The sequence below is a fragment of the Vulpes lagopus genome, chromosome 2 (genome assembly GCF_018345385.1).
Source record: "Vulpes lagopus strain Blue_001 chromosome 2, ASM1834538v1, whole genome shotgun sequence".
NCBI classification, from domain to species: Eukaryota; Metazoa; Chordata; class Mammalia; order Carnivora; family Canidae; genus Vulpes; species Vulpes lagopus.
In genome coordinates, this window is record NC_054825.1 from 71,829,214 (window position 1) to 71,854,949 (window position 25,736).

The window sequence follows — 25,736 nt, forward strand, 5'->3', positions numbered from 1 at the left end:
AAAGTCAAGTGTTTTTGTTCTAAATTCAGTACTGATCAGAATCAGATCTTTAGACCTATAAATCCAAATAAAGGCGATATGCTAGTCTGAATCCATTGTATTTCTGGTAGAAAGAAACTTTGGAAGAATACTTATTGAACTACCAGCAGGTCAGCATTTTATTAAGACTAACAACATGTTTAACATCAAACAACACACTTTATTGCAAATAGGGAATAAGGCAGCTTCTGCAGGAATCTCTGAAATACCATTCAGGAACACAAACTCATGCAATTGCCTTTTTTATCTAGCACAGAAAAATATATCATACTCATACAGTTTATAAATAATTGCCAGTCTGGCCTAACCAATAATCTTTGGTAATAATGTCCCTGAACAAGTATAGACAGGAACTCCTTTTTGATCTAGAGAGCATTCTAGCTCTGTTTTAAAAGCAGACTTCAGAGGCTACCTGTGATAGTAAGGGAAGGAGAGAAAAGAATACAAATGAGCCTAAAAACTCACAATTCAAGTTCATTCTGAGTAAGTTCCTTGATTCTGTTCATGCAATGGTCAACAGCATTAATGAGTAAAGGGATCCAACTATCTTCTGGCTGTGGGGTCACATGACTGGCTCTGCAAGTGGAATGAGGAAAAAAGAGAGATTAAATTTATACTGTCCAGGGAAAATCTACTCTCACCAGGGAGCATAGAGGAAAACTAGTAAGACAAGGCAAGTTTCTTTGTAGAATTTAAGCTGCTCTGCAAAACTGAAGTGGAAAGAAAACACCACACCCACCTTCTGCCACTTCTTGAAATGGGGCTTTGGGAATTGAGAATGACTGGATGGGCTTATTCTCAAAAAAGCTATTTGGAGAGAAGTCCTCGTACTCACTTAGTAATTTCAAGTGCCTTCTTTAAGACAGATACAAGTTTCGCAGACTAGAAAAGAAACAAAGAAGTTACTCACCCTGAGCCCTACATAAAAAGGGAAGGACAGCTAACATATATTAAAAGACTCAAGTAATAAAAACCTATTAAAAACAAAAACCCTGAAGGAAACTGCAAAAACAAAAATTCTGATTGGATTAGAGTGGTAGGATTATAGGACTCTTCTCTCTTTACAAAATCTTATTAATATTATTGCTGTAATATTTTTATAAGTTTAAAAAAGTTTTAGTACTTTTAAATTTAAAAAAACTAGAAAGTCAGAATATAACCTGAATTTACCCCAACTGATGATAGCTCCAAATATATAGCTCAAACAGCTGTTACTTTAAAAAAAAAAATCTATGTACAGAATTTCAAGCATACCAATAACAAGATAATATGAGGGAATCGTATGCCACCAATATATTTACAATTTTTAAATTTTATTTTTAAATTTTAAAATTTTTATTGGGGTAACTGACAAGGCATATTGCCAAATGTTATTTCTTAGGAAGTCAATTTCTAAAAAGTGAATGTGAAAAAAAAAGTTAATACCCGAAAGGATCCTATTCTACTTTAAAATATTTACATACTGTAAAGATACATTTGATGAATTTCCACTACCTAATTTATCAAATATTTTTAGGGTTGGTAATTCTGAATGTAAGATATAATAAGCCATTTGGCAGTTTTACCTCTTTTTCCAATAACTATACAGATAATCTGAGTCTCTAAAAATAAGAAAATAGAATTCTCTCTAGCACAGAACCCAGGACTTGAAAGAATACGATTAAGATCAGATTTTTACAAAGAGTTTGACCCTCTAGTTAGATCATCCAATAGGTTTATATTAGAACAGATTTTGTTTCTGGACACTATTTTTGCTCACACTAGAAATCAGAATAATGACTTTAGGTTAACAGGATCCTAAAGTATTGTGGTAATTCAGACTTTCTTTTCAAAGTAGCATTTTCTAAGGTCTTTGGGTTTTTCTAAGTGATTACCCAAGTTGTTACAGAAGAGAGTACTACCAGAACTCATGGCTATTATAACTATAAATATTATAAATATTTATCGAGCAGAAATACATGTAAGAACTGTGACATTATCGTTGTACTCGCATCCAAGTGTAATAAATAAATATATTCCCTAGAGATTAAAGGAAATACTAGTGGCTAGTGAAATCCTACCAGTAGAGTCACTAGCTATTCCTTCAAAGCTGGTACTTACATTGATTCGCACAGTCAAGTGGCACATAGGTGGATATATGCTCAGAGCCAAATCATCCACACTAAGGGCAGAAAACAAAAATAACCATTAACAAAAAAAGGAACAAAGCTCAACTGGGTAATTTCCAGTACACAATTAAGGAGTGACCAGTGAGGATATAACTGTCTCTTAAATTCCTATCAATTCCTTAAATTGGGCAACTAGAATCAACTCAACTGATATTTACTAAACACGTATAGACCCCATTTCACTAGGAAGCTGGGAGGAAAAAACTCCCTTGGCCCATATGATAGGATATGATTAATTCAGTTAAAAATGAGAGGATCAGGAGGTGCCTGGGTGGCTCAGTGGATTAGGCATCTGACTTTTGGTTTTGGCTCAGGTCATGATCTCTAAGGCCAGGCCAGAGATGGGAGATCGAGGCCCACCCCTCTGGGCTCAGTACTCAGCAGTGAGTCTGCTTCTCTAATCGCTCTCCTTCGGCCCCTCCCCTCTCCCCTGCTCAGTGCTTTTGGTGCTCTATTTTTTTAAAAAAGGGAAAATCTGAAACCATCAATTTAATAACTGATGCAAATGGAGTTCATCCATGGAATGCCACTCAGGTGGGCACTACTTTACCCAAGTGATGAAATTTAGTGCCACCAATAATGGGAGAAACTTACACTACATGCCTCTCCGATATGATACAATGAGAAGCATAAAACACTCAAATATATGATATCCTTGCCAAAAAAATATTTAACTTGAATATAATCTATAATCATGACAAAGACAATCACATGAATCTTGAGTTTGGGGTATTTTACAAAACAACTGACCTAGATTCTTTAAAAAGTAAATGTCAAAAAATACTAAAAAGGACAGGGACTGTTATAGTTGCAAGAGACAACCAAACCAGACGACTGCAAGAGATGACAATCAAATACAATGTGACACCATGATAGAACCCTGGATTAAAATTTTTAAAAAGCTATGAAATACATTTTAGAAATAAATGGAGGAAATTTGAATATTAAATATTATTCTAATCAATGTTAAATTTCTTGGATGTAATAATAAGAATGTTCTTAGGAGATACATGCTGAACTATATATGGGTGACATGTCATTGATGTCTGCAACTTACTCTCAAATGGTTCAGGAGAAAAATAGCACATCTATCCATAGAGAAATAAGCCAATATTGAAAAAAAAAATGTGAACAACAGGTGAATCTAGATGAAGGATATATGGATGTTCACTGCAATACTTTTTCAACTTTCCTGTAGGTTGAAAATTTTAAAAAAACTGGGAAAAGCTTGGGGTGACAGCACAAGCTGATATTATATGCTGCTGCTCACGTTTCAAGTGGGGATCCTGCTTACCTAGGGCTGATCTCATCAGAAATATCCACAATGTCGTCCAGCTGGGCCACCTGATCCTTCTTACCATTCTCTGCCACTGAGATCCGGATTTTCTTCAGGCAGGCTTTGGATGCTCTCACCAGTGCAAGGCACGGGATTATGAGCTCTTGATCTTCCTCTGACCAATATAAGTCCCGATTGTTTGGATACCCCAACCCATCATTCTCTTCATCACCATTGTTGTCAGAGTTGTCCTCAGTGTCATTTAAGAGGCCACAGTATGGATCACATTCTTCTACGGCCTAAGACATGACAAAAAGAAAAAAAAAAGAGCCTATTATACTTACAGCATCATATCTAAGCTATCCCAAAAACGTCAAGCCAGCTACCTTACCAATGGCCACCAACTTGAATCACTTCCTAAACTCCGTTCTTACTCTCCTACCCCAGTAATGGACAGAGAGGAACGGTACTAAAACACACAGTGGCATGGGCTAGAAGACGGGAGTTGAAATCCAGGAGTGAGGATGGGATTTATTGAATCAATGCCCAGGGCATCTCCTTCCTTTATAGTCTCATCTATCATGGAGTTGTCCCCTCACCTGCTCCATTTCCTCATGTGCATCCTTCACAAAATCCACATTCTTCGTCAGCATTGAAAGGGCTGCAGCTTTGTTATCTATGAGTGAAAAATCAGAAGCACTAGAATTAGAGAAGAAACCTCAAAATTCTGTCAAGCCTGCAAATGACAACCAACAGTGTTCGCATTTGAGGAGAGTACCCAGGACAGTCAACAAGATCATGGTCTAATGTAAAAGTTTTCTAACACCCATCCTCTGGGTACTCAGATAGGAGTTAAAAAGCTTTTCATCATTCACCACAAGAAGAAACAAAATGGTCCCTTGATGTTTCTCATTGTGGTCTTCTTGGACGAACACTGTTTTTGATCTAGCTGGCACTATCTCCTAAGTGCTTCGGTGTGTCCCATAATATTGCTCCTGGGGCAGGACCAGGAGAACAAACCACATCTGTTCAACTAGATAGGGCTACAGAAAGAGGGCTAAAAAAAGTATAAGAAGTAAAAACACTAAGAAAAAAATATTAATACTTCTCTTTTGATATTGGTGATAAACTCTATGTATTCCACCAAACTATAAAGTAAAATACTTACATGTCACAAAACTAGAAATGAGATATGAGAGAACTGTCTGCCTTGGCCAGCAGAGTCAATGGCCCGTTTCCAGTTCTTACCCACCTTTTGGTATTCGAGGTACCTGCTGGCATGCAGCCCAGACACTGTTGTAGGAAATAAGGTCACTGTTCTCTAGGCTGGAGAAAGGAAATCAATAAGGATATATCAATAACCAAGGTTCTTCTTTCCTAAAAAGCTCCTTCCTGCGAGTCATCATTCACAGATGTTAGTAACTCTTGTTGAAATGAGGTTCTTTCCCCTCCCTGAAGCAAGGAATCCCATTAACTGACAACCCAAACTATGGCATCACTACCTCTGAGCTGGAGTTATGAAAAGCACATCCACAAGTTGAGCCATTCCATCTACGATGTCCAGAGTGGCATTCCGTACCAGCTTTCTCAGGGTGATTCCTGAAGAAACCCAAAGACTAAGTAGCCTGGTCTTCTTTCCAGAAGTCACTATCTGCTTTCTCGAGAGTTTAAGCCCTTTAGAACTTGAGGTAACATGCACCCACATGCTTGAATTGCAGTGCCAACACAAAACTCAAGTCTTATGTATTTCCCCATATCATTTTCTTGTTCATCCCACTATTCCTGAGTGCTGAATGAGAAAGATCTGAAACAAAATCTTTCCATGACAGCATGTATATATTCATTAAGGTTAATGGTCTCTTGATAACTGTGGATGAAACACTTGAAGTTTAAACCATCTGTGACTAACCCTGAAGATCCATGAGACACGTATTCATTTATAATTTTGGCACAATCATAATCAAAGCATTAATCTATGGGCAGGGACAGAGGTCATTTAACCTGTAAGGGAGCTCAGAAACAGGGTGGGATGTAATATGGGTGGAGGAGACTGGGGAATGAGTTAGAATGAGTTAGAGATGAGTTAGAGATGAGTTAGAGATGGGGTAGCCAGTAAAAATGAGTTAGAATGAGTTAGAGATGGGGTAGCCAGTAAGAATGAAAAGCCTCACAGTCAGGCAAAGCAGGGAAGATGGTAATACAGCATCCATACCTTAGCATAAAGGCTTATTTACGGATGTCACTGATGTTATAAAATTACCCTTGAGTGCATTTTATGGGAGAAAGTTACATTACATGCTCAAATTGAGGAAAAGGTAAAAGTCTCAGGACAGAAGCTGTCATATTAGCAAAGATATACTCTATAACCAAACATTTCTGTATATACATTGGCTTACCTTGATCCTTGGGAAGTGAATAGTATACTGTAATGATTTCCTTGATGGCAGTATGGATTTGTTCACAGAACCTCTGGGTTTCCTATGAGGTGATGGGTCAATTTCAGAATGAAAAAAAGAAAGAGATTAGATTCATCAGCCCATCTACTGTAGAAGAGAGCAGACATCTGTACAGTATGATCTACAAACATTTTCTATAGTCCTTTTAGTTCGGCTTTGTGCTATTCTTGCCGTATAGCCGAGAATAGTTAGCTGGACATCAGAGAATGAGGTGACAACTCAAAAAAAGCATTAAGAAACAGGAGGAAATCTTATTGCTAATACTCTATATCTTGAGATATTCATGATCTACTGTGAGGTATTCACTGTATCTTAGACCAGGAGATGGCAACTGTGGCCTATGGGCCAAATTAGGTCCACTGCCAGTTTTTATAAATAAAGTGTTCCTGGCACACAGCCACACTCTTGTTTACATGTTACTTCCAACTGTGTTCACGCTACAAGGGCAAAGTTAACTAGTTCACCCATGAAGCCTAAAATGTTTACTATTTGGCTTTTTAGAGAAGAGTTTGCCAACCCTTAGACCATTAACCAGGTGTCTGATCTCTCTCTCTAACAGAATCACAATATACCTAAAGGTAATTAGCACAGATCCTATATTGCTCAGTGTTGACTATTTTCCTTCCAAGTAGTCACTGGCTTTCTCCTATCTTCCTTGTCCTCACTTTCCTGCTAAATTCTAAGCCAGTGCTATGTAAAATGTGGTCCACATATTGGTGCCAGTCTATGAACAGTTACCAGTCTGGGATGGAAGATAAGTACAGTGATTGAGAGTAACTGCTTAACACTTTTTGTGACAATGTAACATTGTTTCGACATCCAAAAACATTAAAAAAAAAAAAAAAACCATTTTTCAGTAGACTAACATGCTAAGATCCTAAGAAAGCAAATGGGATTCAAATACATATAACTCAAATAAAACTAAAACTTTTCACCTATGAGTGAACCCACTGTCCTGAGCATGTACAGAAAAATAATTGTATGCTGCTCCTTATAGTGTCCTACTAGCTGTGAATTTTAGCAACAAGTCCTAAGTATACTTGAAAGAAAGGATCAACAGATAAAAATAAGGTACTATTACTCCTTTTGAAATAAATATTGACTTTCTTAAGCAAAGCTTTTAAAATGCTCTCTAACAATTCATTTCTTATTTTCTTATCACAGTTCTCTGGGACCTATGCGGGGGTAGGGGGTAGGGAGAGCTTATTGTAGGTGCAGCAAAAGAATATTTTTTCCATTTTAAAACATCTGGATATATAGATTGAAAAAAGAATCAAACCACTGATTATTAAAACCAAATAAGGCAATGAATATGCCATTTTTAAAATAATCTTACTCTCAAATTAAGTATACCTAGTTCTGGAAAAATAGCATAAAGCATAGTCATAGCCAACATGTTCATTTTCATCAATTTTATAATAACTGGTTATTTAAAAATGCATAAATTCAGGGTGACTGGGTGGCTCAGTTGGTTAAGCATCTGCCTTCAACTAGGATCATGATCTCGGGGTCCTGGGATCTGGCCCAGAATGGGGCTCCCTGCTCAGTGGGGAGTCTGCTTCTTCCTCTCCCTCTGCCCCTCCCCACCACTTGTGCTCTCTCTCAAATAAATAAATAAAATCTTTAAATATAAATAAATAAAAATAGAAATGCATAAATTCTTGTTCCATCAATTCCAGTTCTGATATACACATATACAAAGATTGTCTTAGGCAATTTACACAGCACTGTTTATAATTGTTACAAGTTGGAAAGAGCTTTAATGTCCACATAAAGTATCATTAAACAAATTATAGTTATATACACTCTAATGAATACCATGCAGCATTACAAAGAACTGAGCAACTTCATATGTGCTGCTAAGAATCACTGTGCAAGCCATGTTGTTAATTGTTTTTTAAAGGAAGGTCCAGAAAAGTGTTTATAGTTTATAGTATCCTATCATTTGTGTAAAAAAGAAGCGGGCATATACACATGAGTGTGTATGTGCATCGAATATACATGGAATAATACAAAAGTAACCAGGGAGGAGAAATATAAATTTTTTAGCACACTTAACTTTGACATCTTCCAAATTTCATATTGTATATATATGTTACTGATTAAATATAAAAAGCAATTCAATACAAAAAGGATATTATGTAGTATAACAGAAAAGGTGTCGTTTAGACATCATGGACCCTAATTTAAATGCTAGTCCACTCTTATTTACCTTAACCTGAGCTTCTAAGCCTGCTTACTCATCTGTCAGGTGGGAATTACGTATGTGAAAACACTTGGCAAATAGCGAATGTTAAAAAAAATATATTTATCAGAAAGGAGATAACCAGGATGAACTGCAGATTGAACCAATACCTATTTGAATGACCTGAGGCTGACTGCCCTTGGCAACCTCGCAACCCTGCGAGGTGAGAACCGCAATCTTACTTGACAGGTGTGAGAAATTAACCCCCTGGCTTCAGTGTAAAGGGTGGAAAGAAAACGACTGGATCCCTAATGAACAACGAGGCAAGCACAAGGGTTCCAGGAAAGTAAAGCCCACCTGCGGAGAGGGCGGCGGAACTCGAGAGAAGACTTCAGTCAGGGTCGTGGCTTCCCTCGACACGTTCTCTGCTGCCCCGTCTGCGGGATGACAGAGGGGAGGGGCCATGTCAATGTCAGCCTTACAGGCTGAAACGTCTCAAAAACACCTCCCCGGATCAGTGTTTCGTATCCCAACCTCCGAAGTGCAAAGGACTGAGAGGATGCGGCGGAGGGAGGGGAGGGGAGGGGGGAGCGGGAGGGAAAGGGGTCGTCAGTACCCTGGAAGGGATGAGAAACAGAGGTCCCCAGTAGGAGAGGCACTCACGGAGTCTCCTCCAAAACGTCTCAGCATTAAACTCCTTGGTGGCCTCCCGGGCTTCGCCGACTGTAGCCGGTGTAGCATGTGGGCCGGGGGTGGCAAAAGGAAGAGCACAGGTAAGCGGAGCCACCCCGCCCCCGCCCCCGCCGGCGCCACAGCCGGCCTCTTCCCTAACCGAGCCCGCCCCTGCCGTCACCAGTCCCCAAGGCGTCAGCTCACCCCGTACGCCAGGCAGGAGCAACCGCAGCTCCACTGCCAAGCGCCGGATCTGCTCCAAAGGCGGATCTAGGGTGGGGACTGCGGCTGTAGGTGCAGCTGTGCTCGCCATCTCAGCAGACCGCCTGGAACCTCCAGACAAGAGCGGCCGTGGCAGCTGCCGGGGCTGCACAGCAGTGGGCGCTCCACTTCCGGCAGCCACAGATCCGGGTTTGTTTCCGGCAACAACTCGCCTGGCCCCGCCCCGGGGCCCCAGCCACACCCGTTCTCATCTCCCGAGGCCGGGCCACGCCTCTTTCCGTCACTGGGGGTTCCGGCCACGCCCCCTCCCGACTCCCGAAGCCTGGCCCCGCCCCCCAGAGTCCCGGCCACGCCCCCTCCCGCCCACAGATGCAAGGCCCAGAGTTTTTTTTTTCTTTCTACCATGCTACTTTATTTTTTTTAATAAATTAATTTTTATTGGTATTCAATTTACCAACATACAAAATAACACCCAGTGCTCATCCCGTCAAGTGCCCCCCTCAGTGCCCGTCACCCATTCACCCCCACCCCCCGCCCTCCCCCCCTTCCACCACCCCTAGTTCATTTCCCAGAGTTAGGAGTCTTTATGTTGTTTCCCTTCCTGATATTTCCCACACATTTCTTCTCCCTTCCTTTATATTCCCTTTCACTATTATTTATATTCCCCAAATGAATGAGAACATACACTGTTTGTCCTTCTCCCATTGACTTACTGATGCAAGGCCCAGTCAGAGTTCTTATTCATCATTCATTTATTTGATTAGCTGAAAGCACCCCACCTAAAGAAGCAGAGAACCCATTACCCTGAGGGAAAAGTAGACCTGAGCTAATTATCTCAAGGGTAGTCAAGGTAGGGCCCAAGTTCACATTGCTTCCCTGCCCCCAACGTGGCACCCTTGTGGGCTGCTGAATTCCACATACTGTGCTAGGTACTTTACACGAGGTAACCATAAAAAATACAATGGGCTTCTGATACTCCCATACACACACCCAGTCCCTGACCTGTGGATCTCCTGATTAGGACTTTCTCTGAACAAAAGTAAATCAATCCTTTGCCTTCTTGGAGAAGGAAGGAATCATGGCATTATTTAGAGATTTTTCTGCAGTCCATTCTGTAGGAATCAGTAGTGGGTAATCCCACTCAACTCCCAGGTGTCCAGGGTGCAGCAGCTCCCTGAAGCTTGCCCACCATCACTGGCCTTCCACCTGCTGCTGGGGCAGAGGCCTGGGCCAAAGAGGTGGACGGTGAGACAAGGCCTTCAGGAGCTCAGGTGGCTTTTTAACTGTGCCATGAAGGTTCCAAGCTCAGTCGAGTTCAGAGTCCACACACTATGAATGATAACAGGTGTCAACAGTGTCAACCAGGTCCGCAAAGGGGAGAAGAAGAAAGCTAAAGTGCCATATGTCATATGAAGAAAGTAGCAGGAATAAATCTGCCAGATGTATAGCAGTAACATAAGTAGGTGAACAGGTATAATTTTCAAGTATTTTCCTTGATGGAGATGAGACCGGAAGTTGTGACCACAGCACCGCTGCAGCAAGCTCCAACACAGGTAAGCCATCAAGGGTATGTTAAAAAATACCAGCTGGAAAGAGAAGCAGAACAGAACCATTAGCTTATTAGTAAGACTTTAGAGGGTCAGGTCTCATTAACATATTATTGGTGGCTCCTAAAAATATGCTGCTCTGTCTCGGGGGTTAACTCTTTGATTCTTTATGCTTCAATCACACTTGCTTATAACACTCACAAGAGGTGACTTATAGTTAGTTGTGAATTTGCCTGAGTCCTTTAGTTCATCTTAAAAGTAGGTATCATTTATGTTGAGGACCTCATTAATGTGTAAGGTAGAAATAAATTGAATATATGTATACACACACACACACACACACACACACACACACACACACACTTCTTTTTGGCAGAGTGAAGGGGGGACTTAGGTATCAATAATTTTTTCTCATCTCTGTATTTTTTATTAAATTTTTTTCATTTTAAGTAAACTCTACACCACACATGGGCTTGAACTCAGGACCCCAAGATCAAGAGGCATACGCTCCACCAACTAAGCCAACCAGGGACCCCCATTATCTCTGTATTTTTAGCTGAAGTAGCATGATAGGTATTGGAATATGAATCAAAAGCTTTAAGTTATAATCTAAGCTTAGCTGCTGTATGATTCATACATCCATTCACAACATAAATTACTGTGTACCCATTACATGGCAGGCACTGTGCTAGGCTCTAGGCTAAGGACACAGTGGTAAATACTCAGAAAGCATGCATCATAGAGCTTACATTCTAAAAGAGAGAAGAGAGACAAAAATAATAATAATAAAGACAAAAGGTTACTATAGATTGTGATAAATTCAATGAAGGAAATAACTGGGTCATAAGAGGATAACTGAGAGATGGGTTCTCTGAGGCCTGAAGAACAGGAATGACTCCATGGAAGGAAGTGCATTCCAGGCAGAAGAAATAGATCAAAACCCTTGAGGTGGGAGAGGCCTTGGTCTATTTAAGGCCCATGAGCCTGGAACATGATGAGCCAGGTGGAAACTGAGGCAGTCACCAAGACCCAGATCATGTCACTGCTCTGCTTAAAGGATTTCAAGCTGAGGAGTGAGCCAATTAAGGTTTTAAAAGGACAAGAGTGGATGCTCTGTGGCAGACTGACAGTAGGGATGAAAGAACAGCAGTGGGAAGACAAGTCTGGAGTTCCTGCAGTAGCCCAGACAAGAAACAATTATAAGTTGGACTAGCGTGGTGGAAACAGATGGAAAGAAATGGTGGATTCAAGATACGCACTGGAGAGAGATCAAACAGGGTATTACTTGCTAATGAATTAGATTATCAGGTATTGGAGGGAAAGGGAAAAATTAAAGATATATCCTAGAAAAACTTATTGAAATTGGAAAGAACTGGGGGACGAACAGGTTTGGAGTAGAAACTAAAGGTCCTATTACACAAATATTGAGATATCTAAGGGAAGATGTGAAATGGCAGTTGGACATATAGGCATTTGAAGTGCAGAAAGGAGGGCAGAGATAACACATTTGGGAGCCCTGGGCCTAGATGATACATAAAATCCACTATTGGTATATAGTATTTATTAAAATATGAAAACCCCACCTTTTAGTAAGGCCCAGGTTTTATTTGGCATAGAGTACTCCTGAGACAGCCTCCATTTACATAATAGAAAACTCAGCCAGGCTCAGGACCTACTCACATATAAAATGTTGCTATACAGAGAATGTTCTGGTCTGTGGTCAATGTTTACTAGCCAGAAGTTTTCCCTATGTGTCTCTTATCCTGCTGATCACCTTTTACTGCCCTGTTATGAGGCTGTGAACTCATTCTGAACAATGTTTTCAGATCTCTTCCCAAACATGAGATCATCACCTGAGATTTTAGTACCTTAGTCCCATTAGGTGAGTAAAATACATCACTCGATAAATACTTTTCAAACCTATGTACACAGATTTGCTACAGAGCAGTTTTTTGTTTTAATTTTTTTTTTTAAGATTTTATTTATTTATTTGAGAGAGAGAAAGAGAGCACTAGCAGCAGGAGAGGGAGATGCTGACTCTGCGCTGAGCAGGGAGGCCGATGCAGGGCTCGATCCCAGGACCCTGAGGTCATGACCTGAGCCAAAGGCAGGCGCTTAATCAACAGAGCTACGCAGGAGCCCCTGTGTGTTTCTTTTAAAGGAATCTTAATCCACATGTAAACCTAACATTTTCTTTCTTCATTATTATAATAAATTCTGGTTTACTTATTTATTCTACTATAAGTCCCTTATTTTATTTTTTATCAATGGAAAAGCACAGTAAAACAAACTACAAAGACAGAAACCTTTCACTTTTTATAAATCCTTCCTGCCAAAATGCATCTTAGATGTTTATGAGAGAGTGGTGGAAGAAAGAGCTTAGGAAGCACTGGAAAAACAAACAAAACATCAAATGTTAAAGATTGCCCTGCCGGTAAATCAGGAAATATGATCTATGGTGTTTAGTTTGATGCTCTGGATTTAATTCATAACTGTTATGCAATTAGTCCAAAAGGTCAAGGTATTCTTACATTCCATTTATGATTTCTTACCTGCAGAATTCCAACTACAAATGTTAGGCTGCCTTGTAGGAAATGTCCATCAACAAATATTCCAAAGGAAAAGCAGCAACCCCATTTGCCTTTAGTGATCTCACCAACAAACCAGGGTCCTGAAAGAGGCAATGGGAAGGAAGGGAGAAGATTAAATAACTATGATTCTGACTATATACATCACAAGGTGCTGGGATAACAAAGAAGTATGAGAATAGTCATTGATAGGTATTTTATTGGCATAATTTTTCTTCTTTACTAATCTCTATGTTGCACCATATGTCCCAGCTAACCAACCACTTGCTCCTTTGCTCCACTTTTGTCTAATTATAGAATCATCTGAGTACATGCTGTACCTGAACAGATTCCAGAAACAGTTCAGAATACGTTCAGAAACTTTAGAAGATTCTGCTGCAATAATAATCTCAATACAATGCATTAACATTTCCTTTAAGAAGCAAAGAGGTATTCTATGGAAATTAATTTTCCAGATAACTGATATTTACTCCTTTAAGCAATAAAACTTCAACCATTTTCATCTTTAGTGCATCTAAAATGTACTTCTCTTTCTTATTAATTTTTTTAAGATTTTCATTTATTTATTTGTGAGAGACACAGAGAGAGAGAGAGAGAGGCAGAGACACAGGCAGAGGGAGAAGCAGACTCCATGCAGGGAGCCCGATATGGGACTCGATCCTGGGACTCCAGGATCACGCCCTGGGCTGAAGGCGGCTCTAAACCACTGAGCCACCGGGGCTGCTCTATTTTTTATTAATATTAATGAAAGTATTCTGATCTTTTCTTATTGACCCAAGTTATTACTTTGTACATCAACTACACACTTGAGGTTAACATGTACAAAATTTAACTTGCTTCTTTAATTTTTCATTTAGAATGTCAGAATGACTTTCCTCTCCTCCCTATTATTTACTGCCCTTCTTAGTGTCCAGATTTCTGGAACTACTATATTGTCAGGAGTGATTAATGGCCAGTCAAGACTTCTTTCCTCAAAATGCAAATATATACTGTATCATTTGCTGAAGAATGAGGTTCAGCTTTAAAAAGTCATAGGTAATTTTCTCAGATGTTATTATATAACCTCCACTGGATACACAGTCTAAAAAAGTGTTCTCCTTGTAAGTTTCAACTGTGAAACATGGAGCAACTTCAGTCCTTTTAATGTTTTCTTTTACAGCCAGGAACCAAATCATGTGCTTTTACCTTGTAGTGTAAGGCAAGTGTCTAAAATAGTTTCAACCTATCTTCTAGCAAGGGAACTGATCTCCAAAGGGCCATCCATGATAGCCTGGTACACAGAATTGTAGAGTGTTACACTTTTTATCTAATTGCTTTCTGTTCTCTGGTGGGAGTTACAAATGAGCAAAGAAAAGTTCTGAGGTAGAATAAAATTTTAAGACAAAGACTAAGCAACAAGTAGGCTAATCTACTCCTGAATTTTAGTCACTAAGGAACATTAGTAAAAAGCTTTAAAAACAGATTCACAGTGCTTCCTGCTTGCATAAGTGGCTAAACTAAGTATTAAATATAATAATATAACAAAAGAACTTGGATATGCCTGAACTCACTGTTCATCTGTTTCTGTTTTTTTGCAGCTGAGTTTTTAAGATGCATACATTAAGTAAATATTCACTGAACTCATGCTAGGCATTGTGATTAGTGCTAGGCAAAGAGATGAACAAGGCAGACAAGACCTCAATGGATATTCTAATGAGGGAGAAGATGATAAACACAGAAGATAATCACAGATTCTGCTAAAGTAATGAAGGAAATAAAAAAGTGTGATGAAATAAAGGATAAAACTTTAAAGTAGTTGAAGAAGGCTGCTCTGTACACACATACTAATTCTTTAATGGTCTTCTCAGTTTAAGTTAACTCAGGTCAACTAAATGTCCTTTAAACATGTTAGGAAGGGACTTTATTTCCCAACACTATATTCCAGGAAATGACTTATGCAGAAACCATGTGCCATTCATTATACCCGCAAAAGACATGTCAAAATTCTCCATATATATCCTTTGGCAGAATTCTGCACAATCTCAGATTTCCTAATGGACTTACCCAGTGCTGTATATAGGGTTAACAACAACACAGAATAGTAGAAGATGTTTAGTTTGCTCAGGACGTGGAGGGAGAATGAGGTCAAATTTATAAATCCTGGAGACCCTAAACAGAATAAATTTGAAAAAATTCTAGTGAGCACATGCAAAGTTCGATTTCTTTTTTTAAAAAATTAGTTTCAGGGGTAGAGTTTAGTGATTTGTCAGTTGCATATAATACTCAGTGCTTGTTACATCAAGTGCCCTCCTTCATGCCCATTACCAGTTACCACATCCCCCATCCACCACCCCTCCTGCAAACCTCACTTTGTTTCCTAGAGTTAAGAGTCTCTTATGGTTGGTTTGTCTCCCTCTCTGATTTCATCTTATTTTATTTTTCCTTCCCTTTCCTTATGTTCATTTGTTTTGTCTTTTAAATTCCACATACGAATGAAATCATATATTTGTCTTTCTCTGAATGACAAAGTTCAATTTGTTTTTTTTAAAATATTTTATTTATTTATTCATGAAAAATACAGAGAGAGAGAGAGAGAGAGGCAGAGACATAGGCTGAGGGAGAAGCAGGCTCCATGCACGAAGCCTGATGTGGAACTCGATCCCCGGACTCTAGGATCACCCCCTGAGCCAAAGGCAGACACTCAACCGCTGAGCCACCCAGGCATCCCAGTTCAATTTCTTTATAACATTTTCTAGAAGACTTCTATGGGCTATCTACTCTATATTCAGCAAATCTTTTGTTATATGGTAACTATACAGATGACATCAATTTTTTTAAAATTTTTTTATTTATCTACGATAGTCACACAGAGAGAGAGGCAGAGACACAGGCAGAGGGAGAAGCAGGCTCCATGCACCGGGAGCCCAACGTGAGATTCAATCCCGGGTCTCCAGGATCGTGCCCTGGGCTAAAGGCAGGCGCCAAACCGCTGCGCCACCCAGGGATCCCAGATGACATCACTTTAAATTCAGAAATTGGCAAGAATCCTGATAAGGCAGTTCACTTAAATTGCAGAGGGTAGGAAGCTCAAAGTAAGGTGTAGTTGGGAGACGTGAATGTGCACACACACACACACACACACACACACACTTTTTAAGGATTAAACACATATAGATTTGAAATCTAGTGCTGTGCTCAAAGTCTCTGTTTTCTATGGGATTTACTATCCAAATGCACAAATTTCCAAATGGTATATCACAATATATCAAAAGTATATCAAAGTATCAAAATTCCTCCCGTCTAATCTTAAGTATGAATATCTATCCAATATTCCTTTCCCATAGGTGACATAGCTCTTAACTCACAGCTATCATCTTACTCCAACTGAAAGGGATTCCTAAAGAGATTCCTTCAAATTAACATCTCTTAAAATGTAGTGACCAGAATGTCAAGCATATGGGCTTCACACAGAGCAGCTCCATTCTGTGGCCGCAGAATAAAGTATCACATATCCTCAGCCCCTGCCAGCCATTTCACTCATGTGCATGGCTGGTCAGAAACCAGTCAGCAGAAGACTATGACAGTATGCTCAGTACACACTGAGCAACACTAGTGGTACTGAAAGATATTGAAAGAACTGGCCCCAGTGAAAGATAGCCTGACATAAGTTCAATAGTTATGTCAAAAAAAAAAAAAAATAGTTATGTTTTTCGTAGTAGGCCAGCATATTTCTTTTGTACCTAAAACACCGTGCAGGCTGCTGACAGTTAATTTTGTACAAAATCTAATAATGCATGACATTTCCCATTTTTTTATATCCTTGCTACTCATTCCTCTCGGATTTCTTCACGTTCTAGTCTGGTACTTCTCAAAGTATTCATCTACATATCCACCTATAATTTTTTTTTTAAGATTTTATTTATTTATGAGAGAGAAAGAGCACAAGGGGCAGGGCAGGCAGAGGCAGAGGGAGAAGCAGATTACCCACCAACAGGGAAGCCTGACAAGGGGCTTGATCCCAGGACTGTGGGATCATGACCTGAGCTGAAGGTAGATGCTTAACTGACTCACCCACCCAGGTGCCCCAATAATTATTATTTATTAAATAAATAATCCTTTAGCCTTGGAGGCAACTATGCTTTAAAGTTTAAGCATAAATTTTAAATGTGATCTTCTATTTTGGCTCCATGTTAGAATAACCTGGGGGATCTCTAAGAAAATACTCAAGCTCAGGTCTCACTCCCCAGAGATTCTGATTTAACTAGCCTGAGGGAGAGGGGGAGCTTAGCCTGAACCCAGGTGATTCTAAGCAGCCAGGACTGAGAAACACTGCTTTAGTCAGAGCTGAACATCTCAGCCTTGACTGCCCATTGGAATCATCTGGGGAGCTTTATAAAATACTGATGCCTAGGTCCTACCCCTAGAGATTCTGATGTGATCTAGGGTGGTGTGTTGACACTGGAATTTTAAAAGTTTCCCAGGGGATTCTAAGACAGTCAAATTTGAGAAGTGCTATTTAAAGAAAAGAACTGACCTGGGGTCAGAAGACTTAGGTTTTGAGTCTCTCTTTTATGTTTTATTAGAAATAAGACTTTGAACAACCTTCACAAACTCCCCAGTCCTCAGTGTCCTAATCTTTAAAATAGGGACAATAATACCTATTTCACAGGATTGCTGTAAGGATTAAGTGAGATAGTGCAGGTAAAAATATGTTGTAAATTTTAAATACCTACACAAAGATATTGATATCCCAACAGAATGAAAGCTGGGGTCTGCCCTTAAACATTTATTTATTTACATTATATGCAAGAACATATATGTGTGCAATAATGCTTCTTGAACTCCTTCATAGAATTTGCAAATATATATATAAGCAAGAAAACATTCAGGAGAATGTGTATATTTCCTCTGTAGTTAGCCATTTTACCATTTAGTTATTGCTACAGCACTTCCCTCCCCTATAATCAGTCCCTGATCCCAGAGATTTCATCCAAGCCAGGAAAGGATATGGAAAATTTATTAAACATGTATTTATTGCCTGTTATGCACATACCAGTGCTGGGTGCTATGAAAAACAGTTAAGAAGTAGAAAACAAGTGCTTCTCTATTGAAGAACTTACAGTCCGGTTGAGGAGAAAATGTATATATACATTTGAAGTGATTACGTAAAGCAAGGTGACTGGCCAAGTATGGCATTAATGGTCAGGAAGGACTACAGGAATTCAGAGAAGCAAGAGCTCATTATGACCTGGAAGGGGTGAACAGAATGGTATGGGAAAAGAGGGTTTGAGGTGAGCCCTACAGGAGGCTAAGATTTAGATAAGTTTAGAAAAATAACTTAGAGATAACAGCCTCAAAGCAAAAGCACAGAAGCAAAATGAGTATGGAATGTGTAAGGAACAGTGGAAAATTATCTAGGCTGAAATATAGGACCCAATTATGAAGGATCTTTAATACCTGGCAGAGATGTCTGGTCATTTTGAGCTATATTGCAATTTTCCCATTTCTGGTTGAACTTCATATTATTGCAATGTACCAGAAAAAACTATAAAAAAAGATTGAGTGTTGTGGAAAAAGTATAATAAGTTTGAAGAATCCATCTCACAGAGCTTAAGCAAAGACAATTTATATTGATATTTATTATTTGGTAATAAGACATTATGTGACATTTTAAAATGAAGTCTTCTAAAAATAAAACGAACCATGACTAACCTTTATGCTCTGGATATCCTCGATACCTAAAAGTAATGAGAATGCTGAGCTGGATCAGCACAATTATCACAAAAAGGACCCGGGCCTGCAGAGAAATCAATGTTACTATGAAAGAGATACATTCAGTTAAGGTTTTTAAAATGGCTTCATTAACAAAAATGGAAATGACATCATTACCAGAATGACAAAGTAAGAAAAATAAATGACCAGAGAGAATCAAACAATCGATCCACCAAAAAAGAAAACTGTAAATTGCCTCAGCATTACTCTTTCAGGATTTGGATACTTAGACCAGTATCGAAACAAAGTAATTTATAGTTACATAAAGTGATCAAATTAAAACAGTTCACCTTCCCTGTACTAAAAGTATAGTTAGTTTTATTTCAAGTTGTATACGAGTAAAGAAAAACAGTAGAGTACACTGCAGGCTGAAGGAACTGAGACTGCATTTTCTTTTGCTTTCTCCATCAGAGCGGCATTCACTTAGAGATTAACTCACAGTGAAGAGACATAAGCTAGGTTATAGTTTCTCAAAGTATGGACCCCAGATCATCGGGATCACCTTGTGTCTGTTAGGAATGCAGACTCTCAGGTCCTATCTCAGCCCTGCTAAATCAGAATGATTTAGCCTGATCTAGGTGACTACTAAAAAACCCCAAAAGAAAAATAAATGACACAAAAGAAACTTGTAAAACTGAGATACAAATACCCTTTACTCATATTTCTAAAAAGCTTAATCACATTGTTAATAAAAATAAGTTAAAATAATAATAAATTTACATTGTAAGTCTGTGAAGATACATAGTAAAGCTATGTCTGGAAGGTGAAATTAAAGGAGGCTTAAATTTTCTTCTCAACATCAGTGTGTCTCTTTGGTGTGTTTTATGTCAATACCCAGAATAGATGAGATATGAGGGAAATAGAGTATAAATTGCCAAGCTTCTCTGGAAAATGATTTGACAGTGCATATCAAAAATGATTTTTAAAATTACCCATTTATTCATTCAAGGAATATTTATTTGAGGGCCTACTCTGTCTTAGGCATACAGGACAAGATCACTGCCCTCATGGAGCTAAAATTTGAATGAGGACAGATTAAAAACAATGAATACAATAAATAACAAATAATTTATATAATTATATAAGAAAGTATATGGAAATAATATGTCCACTCTTTCATCCAACAATTCACTTCTAGGAATTTATCCCAAAAAACAATGATTTTTAGTTGTAAGCAGAATTTATATAGTAGAGGGAAAAATTGGAAATAAATGTCCAACAATAGGTAAATAGTTAAATTAAGGTATATTTATGCCAATAAGCATCATGTTATAAAAAATAAATTGATGTCAGAAAATAGTCAAAACAAATTCCTCGGTGGAAAAAAATCAGAGAGAATGAAAGATTGAAAGAGAATGAAAATTATTATTTTATATTAAAACTTCATATACCAATATATATGAGAAAAAAATAAAGAGTGTCATAATGACAAATACAATGATTATAATACGTAGTGTGGTAAAATAATGTGGGGCTGATTTTACCTTATTTCTAAATTTTCCAAGTTTTCTACATTAAGCATGTATTGTTTATGAAGAAAGAGATATTAGTTTTAAAAGATCCTTAATCCAATTTTACACAGTTCCTATAATTTCCTTAGTTATCCTGGTTTTATGGTATTGGCTAGAACCAGGTTCCAGGGCAGCCCCGGGTGGCTCAGTGGTTTAGCGCCGCCTTGCAGCCCAGGGCATGATCCTGGGGACCCGGGATCAAGTCCCACATCAAGCTCCCTGCATGGAGCCTGCTTCTCCCTCTGCCTGTGTCTCTGCCTTTCTCTCTCTCTGTCTCTCATGAATAAATAAAACCTTAAAAAAAAAAAAAAAAAAGAACCAAGTTCCAAAACAGGTATTACTTGTCAATGCCTCTACTTCTTTTAATTCAAATCACTTTAAAGCATTTTATTCTTCTAGACAAATAACTAAGTTTTATAAGATTTGTCTTTCTCACCATGTGATGATTATATTACAACTTTGGACCTAATCTAAAGTTTAATTTACTTACCACGATGCAGTGGTCGGTAAGGAGAATAAATGATGCCAGGGGATCAAATCTGAGATGAATATCCTCTTGAACAGAAAATATGTGGTGAACACTCTTACTTCTTCCAGCAGAATCCTAGTTATAAACACAGCAGTGACTATCATGCATATTTATATATATATAATGTTCCAAGATTAAGTTTCCAATAACATTTGTTAGCTATCTCTGATTAGCTTTATTTTTTCATTTAAGTGCTTTCATTATTATAAGTGCTTTAAATATAACTTCTTTTAAACTCTGTAAAATTTGAATTGTGTATTCACAATGTATTTCTCTTAAAGAAAATTTGTATTTTTCCTCTGCTCACTGAAAAGACCTAAAAATAGTATCAAACCCAAAAGCAATGAGCCAGCTGGTCTAGTGCCCAGATCATACTCTCAAAATAAAATTTCTCACTACAAGATCAGTTCTCTTTAGAGATAGCTGATTTCAGTTCTTAACAAGAAATACACAGGAAGAGCTCAGAATACCTTCATACCAGAAAGCAAGAAAGCTAACAGACTACTGGGATTATATCCAAAGACAGTGGCCAACTTGGAGAGGTTCCCACTAGCCAAAGGTGCAACTTGAGCATTAAAAATATAAATGCAATGGATTAAAACACACCAAATGTAAATATTTTAAAATTTTTTAAATTCATAATGACACTAAAAATAAAAGATTCATTTGATTACCTTTGGCAGATGCTAGAGAAGCAACTCATTATTCTGAAAATTGGTTTAGAAAATGGAGGGTGGGGGAAGAATTAAAAATTTATCCCACTTTTCCTCTATGTACTTCTATATCTGGGTACCAAATAGATAAGGGAAAATTTTTCTTTATGGAACTATTCTAATTAATACTCCTTTTATAAGGAGTGCCAATTTGAATATCACAATTTTATAACTCTAATGAAATAACAGATCTAGGCCAAGGCCATCAATAGCTGCTAGAAATCCTTCAGAAAAGCTGATTAGGTACTTCATAACGAACGGAGGGAAAACCCAGCAGTGTGCTGGAGCTGGTTTGACAGGCTCATAAAAGCCAATTCTTAAATTTTCAGGAATTTTGCAGGCCAGTTGATGTGTTGGTAGCTTAAAACCAGCTATGGTAAAAAATATTTATACTATGGAAATTGTAATAAAGCAGGGAAACACAACATACCTGGATTCCCCCTTCAAACATGCCCAAGCTGGTTGATATTTACAAGCACACCACTGGATAAAATTAACAACACCTGAATACAATGGTCAATCCTAACATTACTAAATGAGAGACAACCAGATAGATTATCACAGGCTTCTGATAAAGCATAAAATACCAAATGAAGTATTCCTGACAAAAAAGACTCAAAACTGATCAAACTCCTAATCTAACTACCAATTACAGAAACTAGAGGGATAGAGGAACATGTTAAATGATACAACATGAATGTAAACAACATAAATCTAGAATACAGAAAACTATAGGATAAAAGATCCAGTTTCCAAAGCAAATAAATTACAAAAAAAAAAAAAAAAAAAGGAGAGATGAGAGAGAACCTGTAGACTTAAAAAGACTAAAGAGACAAATCAGCTAAACACAGTATTAGAGCCTTGTATGGATTCTGATTTGAATCAACCACATGTAATATATATACTCACACACATATATATATACAATTAATTGGGAAAACTGAACAGTAGCTGGATAGTTGAATATTAAGAGTTACTATAGATTTTTAGGTGTGTTAGGATATTATGGTTACATTTTTAAAAATAGTTCTTTTAGGGATATATATTATCATATTACAGATGGAACAACATTCGTGGTGCAGCGGTATAGATGAAACAAGATTGGTCATGAGTTCATCACTGCTAAAGTTGGCTAATGGATACATGGGAATTCATTATAGCACTATAGCTTGCATATATTTTTAAATTTCCCCATCATACAAAGTTTAAAAGAGCAAAAAGAACTTGTACTTCTGTTTATCAAACTTTTATTGCTCAAAATGTTCCTACTTTAAATTATGCATTCCTGTTTTAAAGCAGAGATTGTCTTTAATTTTGAGATAGAGATTTTGGGAGTCTGCTCTTTCAATTAGCAAAGTGGACACAATAATCTAAAGTTCTGGTCCTCAACTCTAGTGCACATCAGAATCACCAGGATGCACTGTTGAAACAGGTTGTTGGGTCCCATCTCCAGAATTTCTGATTCAGAAGTTTGGTATGGGACCTGAGAATTTACATTTCTAACAAGTTCCCACTGATGCTACTAATTCAGGAACCACACTGAAAATTGACTTAAAGGTCTAGTTGCTACTAGGCTGCTCAGAACTATAGACATTCAATAAAAATAGTAAGTAAGTAAAATATAAGATAATAAATTCATGTCTTCTGTCACAGATTTTTCTCAGACAGACTCTATAGTACACTATACTTAAAAGAATAGAACTTTCCCATTGATAAATGAGGGGACCAAGGTCCCTATTTAATATTCAGTAGACTAATCTTTTAAAGTTATATAGAGGGATCCCTGGGTGGCGCAGCGGTTTAGCGCCTGCCTTTGGCCCAGGGCGCGATCCTGGAGACCCGGGATCGAATCCCACATCGGGCTCCCGGTGCATGGAGCCTGCTTCTCCCTCTGCCTGTGTCTCTGCCTCTCTCTCTCTCTCTGTGACTATCATAAATAATAAAATAAAATAAAAAATAAATAAATAAAGTTATATAGAAAGAAAACAGATCAGTGGTTTCCTGGACATGAGGGTGGAAGGAAGACAGCTACAAAAGAACACAAAACTTTTGAGGGCGATAGACTGTGCTGATTGTAGTAATGGTCAAGATATGGTCAGATATATATGTATGTCAAAACTCATCAAATTATACTCTTTAAATATGTAGAGTTTTTTATGTAAAAACAAAATAACACAAGAAATGTTAAACATGTAAAAAGTATACACATTTTCATAGTTTTACTAGGATTTAACTAAGCAGCCAGAAATGTTTCAAGGACCATGAGCCATGGTTTTTTCCTCATAAAATTATAGAAGCTGGCATTTTGAGCCAATCCAAGGATTTGGGAGTTCCCTTCATACAGTGAACAGGTCTCCTATGGTTGCTCCTACTTTCTCCTCCTAACTATAAAGATAGGGAATAATTTATTCTAGGTGCGCTTGCACCTTCAGGTTTTCTGCAAATGATCCAACTTCTAATAGAAAGGACATAAAGGGTTCATCCCCAGCCATCCTTCCTTCCACATCCTCCCCATGAGTTTCTTCTTCCTCCTCAGGAGAACACTTCAAAGATGGGTGGCATTGCAAAGCGCCTTTTCTTGCTTCCTCTTCTATGAAATGGAGATAAAACTCCCTACCATATAGGACCGTTATACAGGTTAAGTAAAAAATTTTAAGTGTCCAGCATTTCCTTAGAAGGAGCTCAGTAAACAGCTCCTTTGTGTTTAAAACCCTTCTCTGTGACACACACACACACACACACACACACACACACAAAAGCACAAAAGATAATGAAAATAATTATATTTTCTGAAGGATTACTTCAGGTAATCTTCAAACTAAGACTTAATATTAGAAGATGAAATAGTTAAAAACTGTCATCAAATCATAAAATTGTGGAAATTGACAGATTTTTTTTTCCCCAGAAACTAATTTCTTAGCATAGTCTAATCCTCTAAAGAATTTAATAATGTTGACTGAAGTGTTCTATTTTGGTAATGAATGACCAGTTAGTACTCTGGCAGGTACTAGTGAATTAAATGCCCACAAGCTGAATTGGAATAGCAAGCAGACTATTACTATATATGCTATCAATGCATACTCCCCCAAACAAACAAAAAATCCTGATGCCTTGAAAATTCTCTATCCTAGAGCTTTTAAAATAGTGACACAATTTTCCTGTACTTGGAGATAGCAAGCAAAGGCATAGGTACATAAATACCCATTTCTGACTTACCCTATTTTGTTTTAAGATTTTATTTATGGGGATCCCTGGGTGGCTCAGCAGTTTAGCGCCTGCCTTTGGCCCAGGGCGTGATCCTGGAGTCCCAGGATCGAGTCCCACATCAGGCTCCCTGCATGGAGCCTGCTTCTCTCTCTCTCTCTCTCTCTCTCTCTTTCTCTCTCTCTCCCCATGTTTCTTATGAAAAAATTATTCATGAGAGACATGGAGAGAGAGAGGCAGAGACTAGGCAGAGGGAGAAGCAGGCTTCATGCACGGAGCCTGATACGGGACTTGATCCCATGACTCCGGGATCATGCCCTGAGCCAAAGGCAGACGTTCAACCGTTGAGCCACCCAGGCATCTCTCTGAAGGCAGACATTTAATCTTTGAGCCACCAGGTGTCTCTCTGACTTATCCTATTATCTTTGGGTTTGTTGGGAAATTTGCTCCCATTATTAAAAAACTCTAGTCAAAGTTGAAGGAAAATAAAAGAATGATTCCCTGGGGCTCAAAAAGGAGGACTGTGGCCAGGAGTTGTACACTAAGGATTCAGGTTTTTGTCTAATAGAATTACTCCTGAGTGCCCATTTTCAGAATATACTAAATCCAGTGCATTCAAGGTTTGTTTGTTTGTTTAAGATTTTATTTATTTGTTTGGGAGAGAGAAAAAGAGAGTGGGCAAGCAAGGGAAGGAACAAAGGGAGAGAGACAAGCAGACTCCATGTGGAGCACAGAGCCTGATGTGGGGCTCCATCCCGTGATCCCAAGATCATGACCTGAGCTGAAATCAAGAGTCAGATGCCCAACCAACTGAGCCACCCAGGTTCCCCTCAAATTTTTAATTAACTTAGTTTCATCTCTATCAATTGACTGAA

General features: G+C 38.3%; 2 protein-coding genes across 4 annotated transcripts in view; both read right to left on the reverse strand.

Annotated features, from left to right (window-relative positions):
- Positions 1 to 134: 134 nt before the first annotated feature.
- Positions 135 to 9,211, reverse strand: CCNDBP1 (cyclin D1 binding protein 1). The gene is made up of 11 exons (XM_041746002.1): positions 9,001 to 9,211; positions 8,788 to 8,847; positions 8,482 to 8,561; positions 5,880 to 5,961; positions 4,986 to 5,082; positions 4,736 to 4,809; positions 4,083 to 4,159; positions 3,502 to 3,782; positions 2,140 to 2,200; positions 875 to 921; positions 135 to 615 (listed from the first exon to the last, which is right to left on the reverse strand). Exons 1-11 carry the CDS (start codon positions 9,107 to 9,109, stop codon positions 501 to 503), a joined length of 1,083 nt encoding a protein of 360 aa, XP_041601936.1. The 5' UTR covers positions 9,110 to 9,211; the 3' UTR covers positions 135 to 500.
- Positions 9,212 to 9,752: 541 nt separating this feature from the next.
- Positions 9,753 to 25,736, reverse strand: part of TMEM62 (transmembrane protein 62) — a 32,301-nt gene continuing 16,317 nt past the window's right edge. For all 3 annotated transcript variants that reach the window (XM_041745411.1, XM_041745409.1, XM_041745412.1), the window contains 5 exons: positions 20,906 to 21,019; positions 18,845 to 18,929; positions 15,197 to 15,301; positions 13,118 to 13,236; positions 9,753 to 10,604 (listed from right to left, as the gene is read on the reverse strand). In XM_041745411.1, the coding sequence (XP_041601345.1) occupies positions 10,278 to 10,604; positions 13,118 to 13,236; positions 15,197 to 15,301; positions 18,845 to 18,929; positions 20,906 to 21,019 (750 nt within the window). In that variant the 3' untranslated portion in view covers positions 9,753 to 10,277. The remainder of the gene's footprint in view (positions 10,605 to 13,117; positions 13,237 to 15,196; positions 15,302 to 18,844; positions 18,930 to 20,905; positions 21,020 to 25,736) is intronic.